Raw genomic sequence first — 22479 nt, 5'->3', positions numbered from 1 at the left:
ACTTCTGAGCTAATTTACGGCATATCACTCGCATTTTGCTCTAAATGTCACCTAAATTTTCAAAAAAAAAGAGGACAAAATCTCAAAAAAGAGGACAAAAGGGCGTCCTCCGAGGACACCCCACCAAACCGTAACTCGGCGCCTATGCCATCTTCACTTATGAATTGTCGTTCAGGTATTCTTATGACACAGTGGCTTGTCAAGAACGATTGGATTTATCTTGCGTAAATACATCCAAACCGACACTGCAGTGCGATGAATTTCATTTCGATCGAGACATTTTTACGGAAACCACTGTTACACAAGTAAGGGCAGAGTTTTAAATTCAAGATCAATCCATAGCGTTGTAATAAAGTGATATGCAATAGGCATGGTCTAAACCAGTGGTTCTTAACCTTGCCTCCAGCGCCCCCCAAGGGGCGCTGGCGATGTTGAAGGGGGCGGAAATGCTCGGGGGGCGCTGGGCTCATGGGGGCGATTTGGCGGGCGCGAAGGAAAAATGTCTTCGCACTAGATGATGTGGTAGCAGGACATATCCTTAATAAGTATTCAGAGCAAATTACCATTCCACAAAACATGTCAAATCCCGAAATTTTTGGTCGCACTACGCGATGATGTTTGCTACATATGTTTCCATAAATGTAGTGGGTTAATATAATTCATGTAAAACGAATTGCGCGTACTTTTAGATCGCCGATTTCCCGTTGAAACAATGCCGACACGCTTGCTAGGGTCATTTTCAACAAGATTTTTAGAATTAGGTATTATATCGCGCAGCGCACAGCGTGTGAAAATCGAAGGAGGCACTGTATATCACTTTTGAGAGTGAGATCCCCTTGTACATAAAATAAGTTTTGAAGCTTTTTGCACGAAATGAATAACTAAATGTACTTGTATTTGAGAGCTACAAAATTAAATCGTCCAAATATTTCTTCATCGCATCGAGATAATACTATATAGTAGCGTATTGTGGTTCACAACCTCACATGAACGTTATATAATATGTGCTCCTTTGTTTGAAATAGGCCTACATTAATGTTAAAATTAATAACTGGGTACAGTACTAAATTCAATGTGAGCAGATATATGCATCCCATTCTCAATTGACTTTCTTAGAGTTACACAAAACGCTAAGACATATCCGATACCATAATTTCCCCGTATTGTCAATCGCAGATGTGAATTCGGGATCGTTCGAACCACAGGGTATGAGACCGTACCCGATTGTTGTTATAACAACCATGATTTGACCCTGAATATACCACACACAATTTTTATATGGTTTTTTAATAGTCGAATGGTCCTCGAGTGCGATTAAAGAGCAAAATATTTCCAATACCAAAGTTCCGAGATAACCGACTAAACTTTGACCTTTTACCAGGACCGAAACTGCTGCAGGCCAAACCCCAAATCGGTGAGCTCGAACGGTGCCTTAAAATATTTCGGTGAATGAACATAAATTACACATCATGTTTTGACGAATCCCCCTCGGAAGAATACGGATAATTATAGAAAATAGAAATAGGCATTTCAGCGTCGGCCAATTTCACGCCCCGGTGCATGAAGAGATACGAAGTTCCAGTCGATATGGGGCTCTGAGAATTGTGTCAAAAAGATCGTCAGCGAGGAAACCTCCGCCGAAGAGGATTGCACTTATGTTGACCGTAAACTACGATGTATATAAGTCCAATTTCCCATAGGTGCATAAATCGCTCGTGCCGAATTATCATGTTGTCGCAATCTACACCCCAGAGGACAAATAACATCCATCAGATGAAATTGTTTGCCAATTTTACCAATTGTTTGCCAATTTTTAACAATACCAATTTTGAATCGTGTGCTTAATTTAGTTTAATACATTTATGCGTTTTAATATCCTTTGACTATATAGCGGACAAGAGGTAGCAAAATAACAACAAGTAACGAATTAATTGTACCAATGGGCACGCCCGAATATGTTCAATTATTAATTGCGTGACCTTCATTTTCCAGCGACTTATATATGCAATTACCACCTATTCATTCATACATTATAGAAAATGTTGGCGGGTATGACTACCAGGCCATACAAACTTTGCTGACCATCGAAATCACCCGATGGGGTTCTTGGGGGCGAAGCCCCCACGATATTTGATTATATCACGCTATGGGTGCGCAATACAATCTTTTTTTAGGGGGGGCTGAGGAAGTGCTGTTACGGCCCTCCCTCTTACCCATTCTCCTTTAATACAGTCCTTACAATATGAGGTGGAGGGCGCTGGAGCACGATAATTTTTGAAAGGGGGCGCTGGAGCAAAAAAAGGTTAAGAACCACTGGTCTAAACAAATACCACATAATTTCCATGTTATATTGAAAGAGCAATGCATGGACGATAATATACCAAATTATTATTATGTATAATGTGATGTGGAATTCGCATTATATTCTTTGTGGTGTAACTGAAAAGGTATTTTTTGAAATTCCACACGTTTCCTACTGTCATAAATTCATAACGAATGATACTCGATGCAATCTGAATCAAGATTTTGTTCAGTCCTATGTAATCGTGCAATAATTTCTATCTTCTCTGCTTAACGACATTTCCGAATTAGCGACGGCTAGAATTCCGCAACTTATCGGCATGAAAATTAAAAAAATATATATGTCGCTCACTATTGTAATAATTTAGCATTGTACTATGATTGTATTAATAATGTTGCTCATGTAATTCAAGTTTCAGCTGGTTTGTCAACGAAGGGTTTTAAACAGCGTCGGCAGCTCTATGTATATGGCCGGATTGTTCATCGGAGCTCTGGTATTTGGCAACCTCTCGGATATGTAAGTAAAAATTTACCATTACGCATCTACACTGTAAAAAATCTGGTAGATTTACTGGGAAATCTCCGTAAATTTTGCAACGAATTACCGGTCGCAGCCTATTACTGTGTATAGCTTGTTATTTTACATTTTGATATACAATAGTACCTTAATTTAGCTGCGAAGTAAGTTACCAGAATTTCTTCGCAAAATTACTGACAGTTACTCGTTACTGCAGTTTACCAGGCTATTGGCAAAATTGATTAGCTTCAAAATCGCTGCAGCCAATGTATACGTGGAACTGAATGTTACTGATATATCATTCTAGAGGTGATTTGACCTGATTCAACCTCGTTCGCGAGACTATGGGGTCTTTCATACGGAAATTGTTGGCCCTAGTACCAATTTAAGTATAGTAGGCCTACATAGTAGGCTACAAGAAACAACTGACAATCGTAGCTAATGTGATACACCATAGCCATTATATTATATTATAAGGCTATGGCTATACGGCCGGTCTCGCTGGTTACATTTGTTGTCACGGATAAGGCTGATAAGTTAAAAAATCAGTTTAGGATGTATACGATTGTTCGGGAAACTAGAAATATCAGCACCGCATGCTCAGCTGACCATTTGTTATTGGCGGACAAGGCGACCTGTAATAAGGTACACTAGGTTAACGTTACGCGTTACTGCTTATTCTGAGATTCGTTGTAAACAACCAACGCACAACTGTGACATCATAAGCAGCGTCTGGTTAAGTAAGTACAGTAAGTAGTAGGGATGGTGTGAACCTCTGAAAGGTTCAGGTTCGTGTGAACGCGAACCTTTTTGAAAGGTTCTGTGTGAACACGAACGTGAACCTCATGACGTCACGTGACGTCATATTGCTAATTCCAACCCTATATTAATGTACATGTACGTACACGATACCTAGCGACGACTCGGGCCACATAATCCCCCAATGCGGAAGTACATAGCGTTTGAAACGTCGCTGAATGTATCAACTGAGGCAATCAAATGATATAATATTTCAATAAAATCAATATTATCCGTCGCTTTGCCAACAACTTCGACGAGGACTTATTAGGGAATATAAGAAACACCTTAACGGTCTTGGCCAGACCGGACAATGTATAAGGCGTCTGAGTATTGCTACATTGGTTTTGAGCAGAGTGTAAAACAAGGTTTCTATGCTTGCTACCGATATTATCCCAATAATAAGTTATACAGCAGTAGCCAAAACCCCCAATCAACGTATGAGGTCAAGATTGATTGGTTGAATAAGCATCATTCGCTGACTACTATAAGTGTATTTCGCTCGTGACGTTGTGTGATTGCGAGTCGTGCTCACAGCAGAGAGTCGCTAAATATTCACAATCGGAAAGCTGGATATTTGGAGCAAACTTTTGTAACAAAGCAAGTGAAATCTTTGAGACTGTCAAGGTGCATATTCGTCTTGTGTTGATTTTTTCTGCTGCCAGCGCCATGCTTAGACGGACCGGCCCGCAGTTGAAATGCAAAAATTCGTACCAAAGATGTCATAATAAAGTAAAATTGTAATATATTAAAAAGGTTCACAGTGCAGAACCTATCAAGGTTCTGTTGTGAACGCGAACCTCTGAATTTCCGAGGTTCACACACAGAACGCGAACGTGAACCTCACGTTCACACCATCCCTAGTAAGTAGTGAACAACACATGGAATAAGCATCAATTTATACGAAATTAGCTGAAAAAAATGGACTATATGTAATGATAAATGTTTCTGTATGGAAATAACGACCTAGATCAAACATTATAGCGTGGCCAGTAAATATTGTTGGTGGCATATGTCAGCAGATGAATACCACTTATTTCGAAATCGTTCGAGTGTCGTCTGGCCATTATTGAGATTTGAGCAAAGGGTGGAGCGAAGCTTGTTGTGCTTGAAGAAAGTGGACACGATCGTTGAAGATTCCTAGGAATGCTGAATGGGATCGTAAAAGGTACAGTACTACGTAATATTTGTTACCGTGAACATCTGACTCTGCACACCAGCCTTTGATGACTTTGGTTTCATGATTGAAATATTTCATTCGCCGCATTCTCTGTTCTATTTTGGGATATATGTCGACTTATATAGTGACCACATACTCCGCCGCGGAGGAGTTGAGACTGTTGGCTTGGTAATATCATTTTTGGGCCATAGCAGAGATGTTTTCATCCACTGTTGGATTGTTTGCCACACTGCCCACACATGCCACCTCAAATGAGGAATCTAATATTACCGGAACCCTTTGCTTCAATACATAGATAAAGTAAGTCATGAATCTCTGCTATATCATGTAAAAGGCGGAGTCGTCATCATACAATGTGCCAGTACCGGTACTTCAAAACATGTTATATTTTTGTTAGCCTATTTGTCATAGTCTTTATGATGTCACGTCTAGGTTAGGAACTTTGCTTAATATAGCGACTTACGCATGAATTCTTTTTAGTGGAACTGCAAGATACTAGTTACACAGAAGGAATGAGGACGAGAAAAAGAAACAATTGGAAGTTTGGACGGTGGTGGAATTAATTCACGTTTTCTTGAGACCACTCGTGTTACTGCATGTCTCCTAAAGAAGAATTAGACCTCCAGCCGCAATTATTTTCCATCGATAACCATTTCATCGTGAATCATGAATGAATATAAAGTTTGTTCCAATGTCGCTTTGGGAGTGTGAAGAAACTTTTGCGATATTTTAGCATCGCGTTGTTTGCGATAGGTATGGTATGTAATCCTGATTTACAGGGACAGCATGTATGTAGGTAGGCGGTAAAATTACAGTCTCGGTCGCAAATGTACAGGAGAACATGTAGATTGGATATACTGGAAGTGACTGTAACTATCGAATGTGACTATGGAACGGAAACTCCCGTTTTCCCATCGTTAGGTCACGCCTGACTGAATCTAGCGGATTAGGACAACCGAGCAATGGCAAAGAATGGTGGATAAGTGGTGTTATTCCAGTTTCGAGATAATTTCGGTTAGATATAAAGGGTAGGCGCGGTAATTAGGTGTCGATAGCCAACTAGTACACATTGAGTTGTGATTTAGCTATGCCCTGTGAATAGGATCAGCGTTTTTTTTTCAACAAAACTTATGGACAGAGGACAGTATTCATCGCAAATCTAGAATTTCTGATCGATATTACTAATGACTGCATCATGAAGAGAGGCAGTTTGTGTTATTGTATGATAAAATCTGGCCGGAATGTGCAATCAATACGTTAAGATTGTGGTGGATATGAGTGATACACTATTGTGGTCTAGTGGCACGGTATATTATGTTATTTCAAATTCATAAACTAAAACACATTTAAATCTACACATATTTACAGGATCTTTTCGCAAGAACAGCGATAGAAGTATATGTTGAGCCTCTGAGGTGCTACTTGTTATAGAAATCACTGTACCGCCGCAAGAACTGCAATACAAAGTATTGTACCGGTACTACATATCACCATCACAAAAGACCTGTAGTCGCTCGCTTCCAGCTTCCAGAGAAGAATGTTGGTCACCATATATGCCGTATTGCGGTCTTCTGGAAGTTTCAAAATGACTCGTTTGAACGATTTGCAAGCAGTATTCACCCGGAATTGATGTCATATCACGATGGCAGCTCTGATAACACACAGCTAAATGCAAAGGAAAAACCAATATCCTTATCATGCCTGTGGAGAGGGGCAGCTGACTAATGTTATGAGACTTTGATTTCACCCACCTTACGCTAATGCTGCTTGATTACTTGATTTGATCATTCAATTTTCAATTCAAATCGTCTTGACTTTGCTCTTGAAAGTAACATTATTATCATTTTGTATTTCAAAGATTAGGTTTTGCAAGCATGGCGCCATCAAACTGTTGTGTTCCTGATTGCAACTTTCGAAAACCATCCAAAAATCGAATTGGTCTTTTTACTGTGCTTCGCCCTGAATTTGCTGCCAGTGAGGAAGAAAAACACCACAGAGAAATGCTGCATAAATTTGTGTACTCAGTTAGGGGTGAGACGAAGAAAATAATTTCAGACAAGCTCCGTAGAGAAATGTGAGTCTGCTAGAATGGTTACCAGAAGAGCGTTATTGTTCAGTAGTTGTTTTCCTTCATGTAGGATGGCAATCTGCGAGCAACATTTCAGTCAAAGTGATATCATAATCAGCAAGTCCAGGAAAATGCTTAGGATCGGAGCGCTGCCAACTGAAAATCTCCCAAAAAATTTGGCTAGTGTGTTCAAAAGTCCACATCGCAACCCGCCTAGCGAGAGGAAACAATTACCTCACAAAAAGGTTTACACAACCTCTGAAAAACTCCACAAGGCAGCAATGAAAATACAAGTAGAGTCAGGTTGTCTCCCTTCAATATACATATAATATGCAAGTGAATGGCTAACATTTGATTATTTAGACTATTGGGTGTTTTACGAAAAAAGGGCAGGTTGATCGGACAATTTGAAGAGGATGGAGACTCAGGTCTGGCACCAAGATTGAGGTGAATTTGTTAGTCATTGGAGTAATGTGCGTCAGGTAGTGGTATGCCAGTAGGGAAAATATTACGAAATATTCATTTATCCAGGATAAGCATTGATCTGCAATCAGGGAACAACCAACTTCAATGCTTTGGCTGGGCAGTGGACTTGCAACAATTTTTTGACATGGATATATCTTACATAGAACTACATGATGTCATCAGTAGGTTATGGAAATTCACTAAAGTAACTGTGATAATGTTTAAATACTGCATATTTAGAACGATTGGAGAATCTAAATGTATGTTCTGGAGTCGGATCAGATTTCCAGGACACAAAATGTCACCCTGTAGTCAGAAGAATGGGCGTAGGGCTGTTCAAAAATAACTTTTTTTCCTGAATCTTGCTGGTTACTTGATTAAATCGTTAGGTTGCCTTAAAAAACGACGCATACCAAATTTGAATTCATTACGACAAATATTCGCGGGTTACGTAGAGTTTGAAAATTTTGGATTTGCCCAAAAACGCAAAAAAAAATTTTTCTCAAATTTTTTTGCCAACCCCATGAAATTGTTGGGCTGTTTTCAAAAACTATGCAAAACAAATTTGACTCAATTCCAAGCCGTAGAAGCGGAGTTATTCCAGTTTTTCGGTGATAATTCTTGGATTATCCACCAATCAAGGATAATCCCAGAATTATCGAATAAAAACTGAAATAACTCCGGTTCTACAGCTTGGAATTGAGTCAAATTTGTTTTGCATAGTTTTTGAAGACAGCCCAACAATTTCATGGGGTTGGCAAAAAAATTTGAGAAAAATTTTTTTTTGCGTTTTTGGGCAAATCCAAAATTTTCAAACTCTACGTAACCCGCGAATATTTGTCGGAATGAATTCAAATTTGGTATGCGTCGTTTTTTAAGGCAACCTAACGATTTAATCAAGTAACCAGCAAGATTCAGGAAAAAAAGTAATTTTTGAACAGCCCTAATGGGCAGTCACGAATTAAGAGTGTCTGCGATCCATCGCTGCGCGACATGCCGTATTTTAGGTACAAATCTGCGTTGGACAGGTCAGTGTACTGATCTCTCTGACCTCGATTACCACTCTCTAGTTGATTCGCTGGAGATTTGTGATGGGTGCTCAGCATACGTCAAGGCGGATAACCAAAATAGCTTGGACGAAGCAGTAGAGGTGGATGAGCAGGTACATTTGACAGTTCAGGTATTTATTGCAGACTACACACATAACTGGCAGCAACATGCAACTAATGAGCTGAATTTATAGGCGATGGTTGATACTGAAAAAGGCAACATGAATGAGTTCTTGCATCAATTATTTCTTGATGACATGATCAATTCACAGAGGTCAGGTAATGGTCGTCGCTATCATCCTGACATTCTGAGATGGTGCATCGAGTTGTACTCGAGATCCCCAGCAGCCTATGCGCACATTAGAAGCAGCAATGTCCTCCAATTGCCGAGCAATCGCACGATTCGCTCCTACAGGTGGATAAATAAACAGATCATCATATATACAGCATTGCATACTGCTATTATTTACAGAAACTGTATCCCACCTAGCCCAGGTATAAATGAATTGGCACTGGAGCAAATTGCAGCCAGAAAAGAAGAGGGGGAAAACATGACCGGCTTTATATGTTTGGACGAGATGAAAAGTAAAGCTCAGTAATAGTATTAATTGTCTAAGAATCGTAGATATAATAATGATATGACAAATTTTTGTATTAATATATGACAAATGTTTGTTAAACAGTTAAAGAGAATCTTGTTTTGCGAGAAGGCAAACTAGTGGGCCTTGTTGATCCTATGTCAGTGACGGAAGAAAAAAAAAGGAATGAGCTAGCCAGTAACATTTTAGGTAAGGATTTATGGCTTGTATAGCATTAATAAAAAACAAGGGGCCAATACAAATATTTTATTTCCAAGTATTTTATTGAAGGACCGTAACCAGAAAGGTGTCTGTGCCAATAGCATGGTATGCCACACGGTCTTTGACAGCAGGACGACTAGCCCCATTGGTTTGGAAGAGCATCATCGCATGTGAAAAGGCAGGGCTACAAGTTCATGCTTTGATATGTGATGGACATCTAACAAACAGAAAGATGTTTCGCATCATTAGTCAAAATCCATGAAATTACTATGCGAAGCAATCTGATGGCTCATAATCCGCTAGCAGTTCATCGACCAATTGCCTTGCTGTCAGACCCCCCTCATTTGCTGAAGGTAGTTTAGGTAAAATTTACTCTGCACATAGTGTTTAATTGCAACTTTTTATGGTTAAGACTGCTCGTAATTCCTTATACAATTCACGAAAAAATGGTTCGAAGGAAATGACAGATGTTCAAGGTCGTCCGATTGTCTGGACAGATATAGCAGATCTGTACAAGCGCGAATCTCATTCAATGCTGAGTGAAAGCTTGCTGAAAAAAGTACACGTTGAACTGACACCATATAGCAAGGTAACTGTGACATTTTGGATCAGTGTCAGTAAATTTTTGTATCTGCTTGTCCAACAGATGAATGTTGGTTTGGCTTGTGCTGTTTTAAATGAGCGGGTTTGTAAAGTATTTAGTAAGGTACCACGAGCATGAGGGGACGGCAGATTACATACTTAAATTCGCCAAGTATGTCGTATACGCTTATGCCATATGAAATGTTGCCCACCTGATTTTCGATCTTTGTAGATGGTTTTCAATTGTGGACTGCTCTTCAAAAAATCCAATCAAAAATCTGGATTATGAACGCATTTCTTGGCTTGAGACATTTGCTGACAGTCTTGCGCAGTGGCATGTGAGTGGAATGCAACAAATTGCATGAAAGTTCACTTATAGAATTGTATGTTCAGGATAGTCTTTCAGGAGACTGCAAGAAACTGGTGGCAATGCCAACCCTTGAAGGGCTTTGCTTCACATCACGTAATCTTGCATGCCTTTCTAGGCGTTTGCTTGATGGAAAGTATTTAAATTATGTCGGACTCCATTCATTCTCACAGGATGTATTGGAGGCGTTTTTCGGAAATGTGGTGAGAATGTTGTAAGCTTCGTTCCCTCAGATCTTTTAGAATTCTTATATCCAATAAACAGCGACAACATGGCGCGCATTGTTCCAATCCAGACATAAATCAAGCTGCCTATGCCATCCAACACCTAACGGTAAGAAAAGGAATCAAGAAATTGAAAGGTGGCAACACAACATTTGGTGATAAAAATGCATGGACGGAATTGAATGAAGAACCCCTACAAAAACGCATGAAAAAGTGACTGGAATTGCATCAAATGAATACGCTGAATGCATATCTCCTACTCTACTCTTCTCTAGTCAGAGTTCATATATCAAGTGTCTCATTATGTCACTTAACTCTGACCTCTTAATGAGTTGGTTCATTTTTTCAAATCAGTTCTGAGACTACGAGAGCCGCTGCCTGCTGTGGTACTTGATTTGAGTTTTTTGAGCCTATCAATCAATTTCCTTGTGACACTTTATGCCAGTGTTTTTATGTAGAGGAGAGTCATTACAAATACTACCTCTTTGACGCTTTCAGAGGGAAACGGGCCAGAATCAGCAAGGTAATTGACAAAATTGTGAACAGATCTAGATGAAGAAATACACGTTTTCAAGTGCTCGACATTGATTTTTGCAGCAGGCTTGGAAAACTCCCTACTAGCCTCAATAAATATGTTTTGAAGTAAAGATTGTACTTCCATAGACGGATAAACGAGTTTGATATTCTCGAGCAGTGGTATCAGAGTAAACTGTGGAGAGTCCGATTCCAAGCTTGATATAATGTCATGAAGTTGCGGTGATCTAAGAAAACGGGTTTTCACTCGTCGCAAAACAAAACCACCTATAAACTCTATGATATCTGCCTCTCTTGCTGAAATGCTGGCATGTGCAACATGGTGAACAGGTCTCGGCGCAGCGATACTATCAATCATGTCTAGTAAATGTAATGCAGCATCTGCAATTTCAGGAACTGGCTCAGAGAAGCACTTAAAAATTCTGCTACCCTCCATCAAATCAGAATACTCCTCCATAATGACCTCTAAATTTTCAGTTGTTTTCAATCTTTCCTGCCAGTCTGTAACCAATGTAGCTCCATATGGCGATAAAAGTGACATATCAAAAGTGTGAGAATCGGGTTCCGATGGTGTGAGTGATGAATCTCTGAACTTCTGATATTCTTCAGCGGAAAAATCTATATCCAAACTATCGGTCTCAATTTCAACCAAAATTGTCTCAGGTACACCCAACATCGCATCTGCTATTGACATCCTTTTGCAGTTTCGATTACACTTACTGACTGTTATTAGATAGAAGCCTTGATTTACACTGGCTGTTAGTGATATGAATTTTTCAATAATATAATAGACGATGGTCATAGTACATCTTCATTATGCAATAATTAATAATATCGATCAGAAACTCCAGATTTGCGATGAATAATGTCCTCTGTCCATAAGTTTTGTTGAAAAAAAACGCTGATCCTATTCACAGGGCATAGCTAAATCACAACTCAGTGTGTACTACTTGGCTATCGACACCTAATTACCGCGCCTACCCTTTACATCTAACCGAAATTATCTCGAAACTGGAATAACATCACTTATCCACCATTCGTTGCCATTGCTCGGTTGTCCAAATCCGCTAGATTCAGTCAGGCGTGACCTAACAATGGGAAAACAGGAGTTGCCGTTCCATAGTCACATTCGATACTGTAACATTACAGTCTGGCATGTAAAGTGAGATTACCGGACGAGTGTAAGTTAAATTTACATTGACTAACGGCAATGTTACATTACCACGAAATGTCTGGCTACCGTGCTTCCAAACATTTCGCATTTTTTACAGTGTATGGAAACTCTTTGGAGAACAGAACTTCGGATTGAACTTGAAAGAGGATGCTGTGAATTCAGAAATAATTTATTTATTCGAAATGATTAAATACGCATTTGATGCTATATCGTTAAATTACGACTAACTATATTGAATTTTATTCGACATTCAGACTGCAACTATACATTATAGTTTTTGATATAATTTTATAGGTTTTAGGTGCATTTTCAGCAGTTGACAATTTTCAGTGCTCTAATACTACAGTGATGACTGAAGGCTTGTAGGGTTAGCCAAGCAAGAGTATACATTTTTTGAGTGAAAGCCGTTCACATTGCAAGTCACGTTGGCATTTAACCACCTTCAAATGAATATAAATGTTATGGTTCCAGAGCTAGAATATTTACCAGATTCCTTTTGCGATGTGAAAATTATGCAGGTCTGAATATTCATCTCGTTCCGCTCATTTGAAATTTATAAACCTAGAGAGAGAGAGAAATATGAAATTCTTTTCGCCTGCACCATCTAGATGCCGGTCTCTAGATTAGTGGTTTCCAACCTTTTTTGAGTCATCATCCAATTATCAAGCCCACACAATATTTCGCCCCCATATTAACGGGTTCAAAAATGAGGACATATAAACGGGACATTTATTAACCTAACTCTGATCGCTGATGAATTGACTGAACAGGTCATTTTTGCCGAGTAGGTGCTGGTCATCGATTTTGCTGTTCTTTATTAAAAGAATTTTGGTGCTTATCACATGTTGGTCTTTTGGACCACGGTCAATAATGGCATAAGAAGAAATTAAAAGCAGTCAATGATGACGTACGTATCAGCTCACTGTAAAAAATCTGGTAGATTTACTGGGAAATCTCTGTAAATTTTACCACGAATTACCGGTCGCAGCCAATTACTGTGCGTAGCTTGTCATTTTACATTTTGATATGTAATATCACCTTAATATAGCTGTAAAGTAAGTTACCAGAATTTATTCGCAAAATTACTGACAGTTACTCGTTACTGCAGTTTACCGGGCTATTGGCAAAATTGATTAGCTTCAAAATCGCTGCAGCCAATGTATACGTAGAACTGAATGTTACTGATATATCATTCTAGAGGTGATTTGACCTGATTGAACCTCGTTTGCGAGACTGGGGTCTGTTATACCGAAATTGTTGGCCCTAGTATCAATTTAAGCTTAGTAGGGTACAAGAAATAACTGACAATCGTAGCTAATGTGGAACACCGTAGCCATATTATATTATAAGGCAATGGCTGTACGCCGGGTACTGCCAGTCTCGCTGGTTACATTCGTTGTCACGGATAAGGCTGATAAGTTAGAAAATTAGTTCAGGATGTATAATATTGCTCGGCGAAACTAGAAATATCAGCACCGCATGCTCAGCTGACCATTTGTTAATGGCGGACAAGGCGACCTGTAATAGGTTACATTAGGTGACTGCTTTTTCTGAGATTCGTAGTAAACAACCAACGCACAACTGTGACATCACAAGCAGCGTCTGGTTAGGTAAGTGCAGTAAGTAGTGAACAACACATGGAATATATATCAATTTATACGAAATTAGACGAAAAAAGGGACTATATGCAATGATAAATGTTTCTGTATGGAAAAAACGACCCAGATCAAACATTATAACGTGGCCAGTAAATATTATTGGTGTCATGTGTCAGCGGATGAATACCATTTATTTCGAAATCGTTCGAGTGTCGTCTGGCCAGTGGCCATTAGTGAGATTTAATTGAGCAAAGGGTGGAGCGAAGCTTGTGCTTGAAGAAAGTGGACACGATCGTTGAAGATTCCTAGGAATGCTGAATGGAATACGCATCTTAAAAGGTAATACAGTACTACATAGTATTTGTTACCGTGAATATCTGACTCTGCACACCAGCCCTCGCTGACTTAGATTTCATGATTGATATATTTCATTCGCCGCATTCTCTGTTCTATTTTGGGATATTTGTCGACTTATTCAGTGACCACATACTCCGCTGCGGAGGAGTTGAAACTGTTGACTTGGTAATGTCATTTTCGGGCCATAGCATAGATATGTTTTCATCCACTGCTGGATTTGTTTGCCACACATGCCACCTTAAATTAGGAACCTTTTGCTTCAATACAGAGATAAAGTCATGAATCTCTGCTATGTCATGTAAAAGGCGGAGCCGTCATCACACAATGTGCCAATACCGGTACTTCAAAACATGTTATATTTTTGTTAGCCTATTTGTCTTAGTCTTTACAATGTCATGTCCACTGTCCAGGTTAGGAACTTTGCTTTATATAGCGACTTACGCATGAATTCTTTTTAGTGGAACTGCGAGATACTACTTACACAGAAGGAATGAGAACGAGAAAAAGAAACAATTGGAAGTTTGGCCGGTGGTGGAATTAATTCACGTTTTCTTGAGACCACTCGTGTTACTGCATGTCTCCTAAAGAAGAATTAGACCTCCAGCAGCAATATTTTTCCATCGATAACCACTTCATCGTGATATCATGAATGAATATACAGTTTGTTCCAATGTGGTTTTGGGGATGTGAAGAAAATGTTGCGATATTTTTGCATCGGGTTGCTTTGCGATAGGTATGGATGTACGTGAATTTACAAGTTGGTATGTAATCCTGATTTACAGGGACAGCATGTAGGTAGGTAGGCGGTAAAATGACAGTCTCGATCGCAAATGTACAGGAGAACATGTAGATTAGATATACCGGAGGTGACTGTAACATTACAGTCTGGCGTGTAATGTGAGATTACCGGACGAGTGTAAGTTAAATTTACATTGACTAACGATAATGTTAGATTACCACGAAATGTCTGGCTACCGTGCTTCCAAACATTTCGCGGTAAATCGAGGTTTTTATTTTTTACAGTGTAGAAACCGTGATATTGCAAAATAGCATTTCAGCAATCAAAACTAAAAAGAGAAATTTCGGAGTCACTGTAAAAATTATTGTTGTAAATACCCTGTAACGAGCTTGCTTTGGCGTGATACAGGCTTTAGGAGCTTGCAAATGCCTAATGCAAGCACATAACAAGCTATATAGGTTATGCATTATGTCAGTTGTACTTTTGAGTACTGCCAGTATCAGGTGCAAGAGTACACTACAAAAAAAAATTAGACAAATTAGTCTCAAAATGAGACAAATTGTCTCTAACTTAGACAAATTTGTCTCAAAATTAGACAAATTTGGTCTCAAATTTAAGAAATGAGGATGATTTGGTCTCATTTTACCACCCACTCACCATAAATGCTATTTTCGACTCAGACAACCAGATATATATTGATCTGAATGGCACACGTGAGTAGTAAGTGGCATGTACCTTGATAACTATATCTAGTGAATACCTTGTACACTTAGTACAGGATCATCTCAACACTGCAATTTCTGGTCTCTCTCATCCTTCCCCTCCTCTGCTCAGACCCCTAACATTGAAAAGCATGCCCCCAAGGCACTGCTACCATTTTCGATCAATTTCTGGCTTACTTTTAAGACATAAAGTACTTGGTAAGACTAATTGGTCTTTAAGACATTTTTTCATAAAAAGTCACTTTAAGATAATAAGATAAAAATGTCTTATTTTTTTTTATAGTGTATATATAGGTATGAGAAAGTGAGAGAGAGTTACAAGCTTATGGTTGTAGTGAGCTTACAGGCTTATGGTCGTAGTAAGCCTACAGGCTTGTGGTTGTCGTGGGCTTACAGGCTCATGCTTGTTAGCTTGTAATGAGTTTGCAATCTTATGGTTGTAAGCCTGTATTCGAAATCACCGGGCTTATTGTTGTAAATTTACAACAATAATTTTTACAGTGAGGAAATAAAACAGTCACAGCTATTCGCAAATGGCGGCTGCAGGCAAACAAGAATTTAAGTGATAATGGGATAATTTTGTCCTCAGTGACAAGAATTTTAAGACAAAATGTAACACTTAATTAGGCACATTTCGCAATAAGGAAATTTCGATAGAGCCCATATGTTCATGCAGTTTCTGAATACTAAAGTAGGTGCTTATAAAAACGGCTTCGGCTTCTACATTCCGTTGAGTTGACCTTTTTTGCGTCATGTATCCCGAATTAGCCGTCTTCTAGTGCATTTTTAGCCGTGTCAATTAAATATATCTCACTGGGCGGTCTAAAATTTACGACCCCGATCGCCCTTCAGTCTCCCCCTTTTGTGTTTTCATCACCTCGCTTCTCAAAATCACCCATGTTTGCAACCACTGATCTAGATGCTTGGACGACGACGGAGAGCGTCTGCACCCCCGTTGTTGTTTTTTCTCCTCCATGCTATCTGAGGATGCTGAGCGCCTAACAGGATAGCTGCGGATACCAGTTTTCGAGTCTTTGGTTTGACCCGGCCGAGGATTGAACCCATGCACGACCTACCTATAGAGAAGCCGGACGTATCAGCATTGTAGATTACACTACGTCGATCGGTTGATGATATATTCAACGATATCAGTCGAGGTTTCTGAGAAAGCAAATGAAATAACTTACACATATTAATAGATTCAACGCAAAATATTTCGTCGCATTATTCAAGCCTTTTCGGTTGACTGTGGTCCGGAGGAATCGTTGGTATCAAATATCATTATGATGGTGAACAAGCTTTGCATAGCCAGAGTGAAACAAAAAGAAGGAGCGATTAAATCAGTCAGCATCAAGTTCGGGCGTCCGAATTTTTAAGCGTAACGTCTATACGTCCACTTGATCAACAACGATGACCAACTTGACCACCTCTCGCCATCCTTATACGACATTTTACTCAGTATTTGATGTAAAACCGTAAATGCTAATATGTTTGCATGGCCAAAAAAGCTATCCTAACATATATCTTCACGAAACCCATGCGCCCGCACTAATTGATATCTATTTGCGCATAAAAATCGTTGGAGTATTTGGTTGCATAAAGTTCCCCAGAAGATCTTCCAGCCTGTGAGAAAAAACACTGAGATCCCTAGATATCACATCATCTCAATAAACGTGAACAGCATCACTCGACACTGGGACGATTTTACAAAACAGACATATACTATATTCAGGAAGTATACATAGGATGCCCAAACAAAAACTAACAACTTGGGCCTTCAGGAATGAATTCCACCTCTTCAAAATCTTCCGGTCGGACGACGAGATGAGGCCACTTTCCCCTAAACAGCACTACTATCATTGCACTGCAATCCTCGTCAAAAGAGACATTGAAGGAATAGCACCTCTAAGATGAAATCCTTATAGAAGATCGTGTGCAAAGAACTAGAATCCTTATAAACATAGTGAGCTAGCTCTTTGCAAAACAAACGTCTATGCATCGCCCTCTGGCCGAGGAGTTTAGAAAGCCTTTTATGAAAATCTAACGCCCCTACTAAAAGAAGATGACGTCAACACCATTATTGCAGGATACTTTAACATCATAACAAACAAATTATACAGCGAAAAACAAACCCTTTTCAAAATGACGGATGCAGCAAAAACTTGGAAACAATTTACAGGAGAACAAAACCTAATCGATATATACAGATGGCGGAACCCAAATACCAAAAAGAATATTAATCTGTCTCTAGTGATATGATATGTATTGTCATTGTTTGTCATGGATTGAAACATCACGAATTTATTCTGTATTCAGACTCGGCCGAAAGTTGGCAGGTATTGTGGGGGCATATGGAACGCTATTTTCAATGTTAGCCGTTGCCTATAGTAATAGAGTGGAGTGGTTTATCGTCGCAAGATGCCTCACGGCTGCATTTGTTATGGGGACAACGATTGCCATATTTACGCACCGTATGAGCACATCGCACTGTTCAATTTCGTTCCGAAAGTATAAGCGACATAAATTCGTATTTTTGCAGTTATGGAAATTGTCGACAGCAAATGGCGGACAATTTTGGGTATTTCCTACCAGATGATATTCGCCGTCGGGTATATGATATGGTCAGCCATTGCATATCTTTACCGGGATTGGCATGACATGCAGGTGTGTTTAGTAAACATTATGCTTGTTGTATGCTACAAAATCACTTACCTCGCAGCTAGGATCTATCGTAGTATCCGCACCGTTGGCTCTGATCATTTTGTGCATTCCTGAATCACCGAGGTGGCTTTTCAGCAGGAACAAAGACAGACAAGGAAAAAAGGTTTGCAAAGCGGCATTTTGTTTCGCGGCCATTTTTTCATTACTTTTTCGCAACTTAATTTTGCTTATTCAGCGCACTGATTTTGAAACGTGGAAGAGCATTTTGAAATCCCTAAACCAAGATACTCACCCATTTCCTTCCAACTTACAGCTTGAGGTTCTGCGATTTTGTTGCGTACTGCAGCAATTGACTGTTATTGTATCTGGTGATCTGTATAAATGTATAGCTAACCAATCGCCTTGGTGCTCGACTAAACAGTACTTATTTGGAGATTTAGCCTGTTGCTCTTGGTGAGGTTCTTCGTAACAGATATATTCTCAATACAATGGTTTATTCAGACGTTATACAGTAGTAGCGTATATACTCTCAATCATATTCAAAGTAATCCTCTAACACGTGATACATACACTTAGCCTATATATAGAGTCTCAAGACATCACAACAAGAAGTTTCTTATTCGAGACATAGCGGAATATCATGGACGAGTGATTACAGCTGGATAGCTACAGTACCAATAAATTGACGAAAAACTCATCCTTACTCAAAATGCACATATGGTTGTTCATATGGGCGATGCAAATGTAAACCAGGAGCTACCCTGATTGTAACCACACACTAACAAGACAAATTGAATAAGATTGTTGCAATTATTCACAATCTGATCTTGGCCTGGTGCAATCGACTCGAATGACGCATTAGGTATTTATTTATTTATTTATTTATTATGTAAGATATATGTCTTGATCGAATGCATAGTGGCTAGGGTTGTTCAAAAATAACTTTTTTTCCCGATTCAAGCCGGTCACCTCTTAAATCGTCAGGTTGCAGTAGAAAACCTTGCTCACCAAATTTCACTCGATTCCAACCAGTAAAAGCCTCCGCAGATCCAATTAAAATTTTTAATTTATTATGGAAAATTAGAAAAAAAAATTCCAAATTTTTCTGCCAACCCCATGAAATTGTTGAGCTGTCTTCAAAGACATTGCAAAACAAATTTGAGTCAATTCCGACCAGTAGAAGCGGAGTTATGTGGGTTTTTCGATTATAATCCTCGGATTATCCTTGATCGGCGGATAATCCGCAATTTATCAACGAAAAACTCACATAACTCCGCTTCTACTGGTCGGAATTGACTCAAATTTGTTTTGCAACGTCTTTGAAGACGGATCAACAATTTCATGGGGTTGGCAGAAAAATTTGGAAATTTTTTTTTCAAATTTTCTTTATTAAATTAAAATTTTTTAATTGGATCTGCGGAGTCCTATACTTGTTAGAATCGAACCAAATTTGGTGTGCAGCGTTTTTTAGGGTAACCTGACAATTTAATCAGTGAATGGCTGGAATCCGAAAAAAAAGTTATTTTTGAACAGCCCTAATAGTGGCGTTCCTTCCATCCATCTGTATTTTTATTAGTCGTTGGCACCGTTATGCCACGACCGAAGCGACAGCCTCTTCGTGGTTTTTGCGTTGGCTGCATTTTGATATAAAACAATTGAGCTGATTGACAACATTGAATCCACAGTAGAGTTAGATCGGATATCAATCATTTTCACTATCCGGATAACGGATATATCCGTATACTTGAAATTTATCCAACCGGTTGACCGGATAATAACTGCTAAATGAGACAATCGATTTCAACGAGGTTTGCATGAAAAATGAAGCGTAAAATCATCATTGTAGATCTACGTACAGTCGTACACGCGCAGTATAAGCGAATACGACAAAACCACGCTAATTTAATGTTCACTGCTTCTGCAACGCCCTCCTTATAAGCAAAATGCATCAATTGTGGAATCCTGTAGACGGGACCGGCGTATAATAACAACGCGTCCACAATCCACATGCATTGAATACTCTTTATGCTTCCACAGAAATGTGCTGAATAGTAAGAAGCGCTTGGTAGAGTCCAAAGTTTGGCAGGTGGTTTCCCAGAATCTTCAAATACCTACATACCTTTTGGACCATTGTTCTGTTTATGTTTACAGTACAGGAACGACGAGTAGCTGATACTGAAATTCATGCCGACATGTTAGGTTGCTTTAATTCCCCCCTTGAGAAATTCACGTGATCAGGCGCGTAGCCAGCCGAAAATAGGGGGCGGGTTGAAATAAAATGAGGGGGTTTCGATTTCTTCCGAATTAAGTATCTGCGGAAATCAATTACGCATGTACGCACGCACATGTTTGCGAACATTCGATTTTATTCAGTTTTGCGATGTCACTCTTTAATCACAATCGCTATAGTCTGCATCCACTTAACGGCATATTGTAACCAAGCCATCGAGAGATATGAGCCAACGCATGCTAGGCCCGAGACGCGATAGTTATGCCAGCGGTGATATCTTTCGTACCAGGCCTATTGCAGATGCGATTGTGTAGGCCAACGATAATATCGTGAGCATCAAGCTGAAGCAGATACGATTGTGCAGGCCAGCGATGGCACAGTGTGCACGGGGCCTTTTACAGATGGGATTCTTCAAGCCAGCGGATCTAACCTTGCTGGAAACGCGATAAATCAGGCCAGCGACGATAGCCCAGTGCGCGGTAATCAATCACCTAATTTCTCGATCATCTCAGTGGGAGATCGAGTCGCGTTATATTGTGCATGCACGAATATCGCTAATTGTCAACACGCTTCTCGCTAATTGGCCGAAGGCAACACTGATAATACGACTTATTGAAACTTACTAAAAAGTGTAAAACGCATTAGCAACGATACTCTTTTATCCGGTTAACCGGCAGAATGATATCCGGATATCAGAAAGAGAAAAAACTGCGGTTAATCGGGTAACTGGTTAACCGTTATCTGGATAATCCAACCCGAATCCACAGATTGATATCGAAAATTTTTGCTGATCGCGGGTCGTCGGTCAAAGCTCAATAGGCTGAAAGTATGATACATTGCCGACGATTGTAGCTATTTGGTTTACTACGGCTTTCCGGTTTGAAACCGCAGATCAACTATTGAATATTCAACAACAAATTGGAAACAACTTTGCTTAGACCGATCAAATGTTTCAATACTTCGAGGGTGGGAAGAAAGTGTCGAAACTACGATTCTCGTTGGTAATACTGAATAGTGCTGGGTTCCTAAAGTATTTTGATCGCTGATCTCTTGAGGTTTTTGATCAGTTCCCTAAAAATTTACGAAGCCGATGACTAAAATGAAGAAAAAGCTCATCACATCAAGCTCTACTCTGTTTACGCTATTCCATGCCTAAGATGAACTTACTAATGACTAGACAAGGTAGTTACAGTTTAATTCATGGCGTCATTACCGGAGGATGTCAATATGGTTTCGCAGTTTCCTGATAATGTTGATCGACATTGACCTTTCGCGGACCAAGTTTAAGAATCCCTGATATTGTGAGAAGCAATGTTCCTTTAGATAGAAGTGCGTAACGACTAAAGAAAGATCACCAATTCGGAATTTTTGTGCGCAGCTTAGATCTTCTGTGCGAACAGACCGTGTTTGCACTGCGCAATTGCGCAAGTGCGCAGCTTAGCGGGAACATTGGTGAGAGGGGTAGGGGGTAGGGTGATAAATTCAGTACTTTAAAATCATCCATCGTAAGTCACAATACACTCTAGGTCAGTGGTTCCCAAACGGTGGGGAATTCAACGGTTTCTGCTGGGGAATAGACGCATTTGTTCCAAATTATATACAGGACAGTCTACATATTTACGTGGACACATGCGCAATTACCGTTACCTGTTAATTGCTCTGGAATGTATGTATCAAAAAATTATATTGCGTGTTATTCACAAAACCTCATTTTCACCTCTGGTTGGCCAATGACGCATCCAGCACGACCAGTTTGACGTGAAATAACGCTTTGGCGACATTTTGAGAGTTACTGGTATCGGTTCACAATACGTTTTATGTTGCAGTTATAGGCGATGGTCTTGCGTACTGGTGTGGTTTTTTGTCTTGTGTAGTCAAACCAGCAAATAGCTGCTTTGTGATGACAAAAGTGTTGTGTAGTGGGGAACAGGACCGTAACTGCCGCACCCCAAACACCCTATTTGGGGGAGGGTGAGCTCGAAGGGGGCCAAATTTATTTCGTGAATTACCATAAATTATAGAGTATTTTTCTTTGGAAATTTATGCTACTTCTTCAAAAAAATTCCGCGCTGTTGCGCGATTTAATATTGCCTAACGTCCTAATATCTTGGAT

The 22479-nt window shown here is 39.6% G+C and overlaps 1 protein-coding gene and 2 long non-coding RNA genes across 5 annotated transcripts in view; all 3 read left to right on the top strand.

Moving 5' to 3' along the window:
• Positions 1 to 22479, top strand: part of LOC145456987 (organic cation transporter protein-like) — a 62111-nt gene that overhangs the window by 21661 nt on the left and 17971 nt on the right. For both annotated transcript variants that reach the window (XM_080335137.1, XM_080335138.1), the window contains exons 2-6: positions 176 to 305; positions 2715 to 2818; positions 17792 to 17946; positions 18015 to 18139; positions 18195 to 18299. In XM_080335137.1, coding sequence (XP_080191263.1) covers positions 176 to 305; positions 2715 to 2818; positions 17792 to 17946; positions 18015 to 18139; positions 18195 to 18299 — 619 coding nt within the window. The remainder of the gene's footprint in view (positions 1 to 175; positions 306 to 2714; positions 2819 to 17791; positions 17947 to 18014; positions 18140 to 18194; positions 18300 to 22479) is intronic.
• LOC145456997 (uncharacterized) lies at positions 3873 to 5512 on the top strand. 2 transcript variants are annotated; one of them, XR_013920755.1, is made up of 2 exons: positions 3873 to 4784; positions 5277 to 5512. It is a non-coding gene; the product is annotated as an uncharacterized LOC145456997 (long non-coding RNA). The 2 variants fall into 2 exon arrangements; XR_013920756.1 differs by having other exon boundaries at positions 3873 to 4796.
• LOC145456996 (uncharacterized) lies at positions 12987 to 14685 on the top strand. The gene is made up of 2 exons (XR_013920754.1): positions 12987 to 13996; positions 14473 to 14685. It is a non-coding gene; the product is annotated as an uncharacterized LOC145456996 (long non-coding RNA).

Source organism: Botryllus schlosseri, chromosome 15 (assembly GCF_051294905.1).
Source record: "Botryllus schlosseri isolate E-star chromosome 15, Bs_hap1, whole genome shotgun sequence".
NCBI lineage: Eukaryota > Metazoa > Chordata > Ascidiacea > Stolidobranchia > Styelidae > Botryllus > Botryllus schlosseri.
Note: the sequence above shows the minus strand (reverse complement) of the source record. Positions and strands in the feature narration are given on the sequence as shown.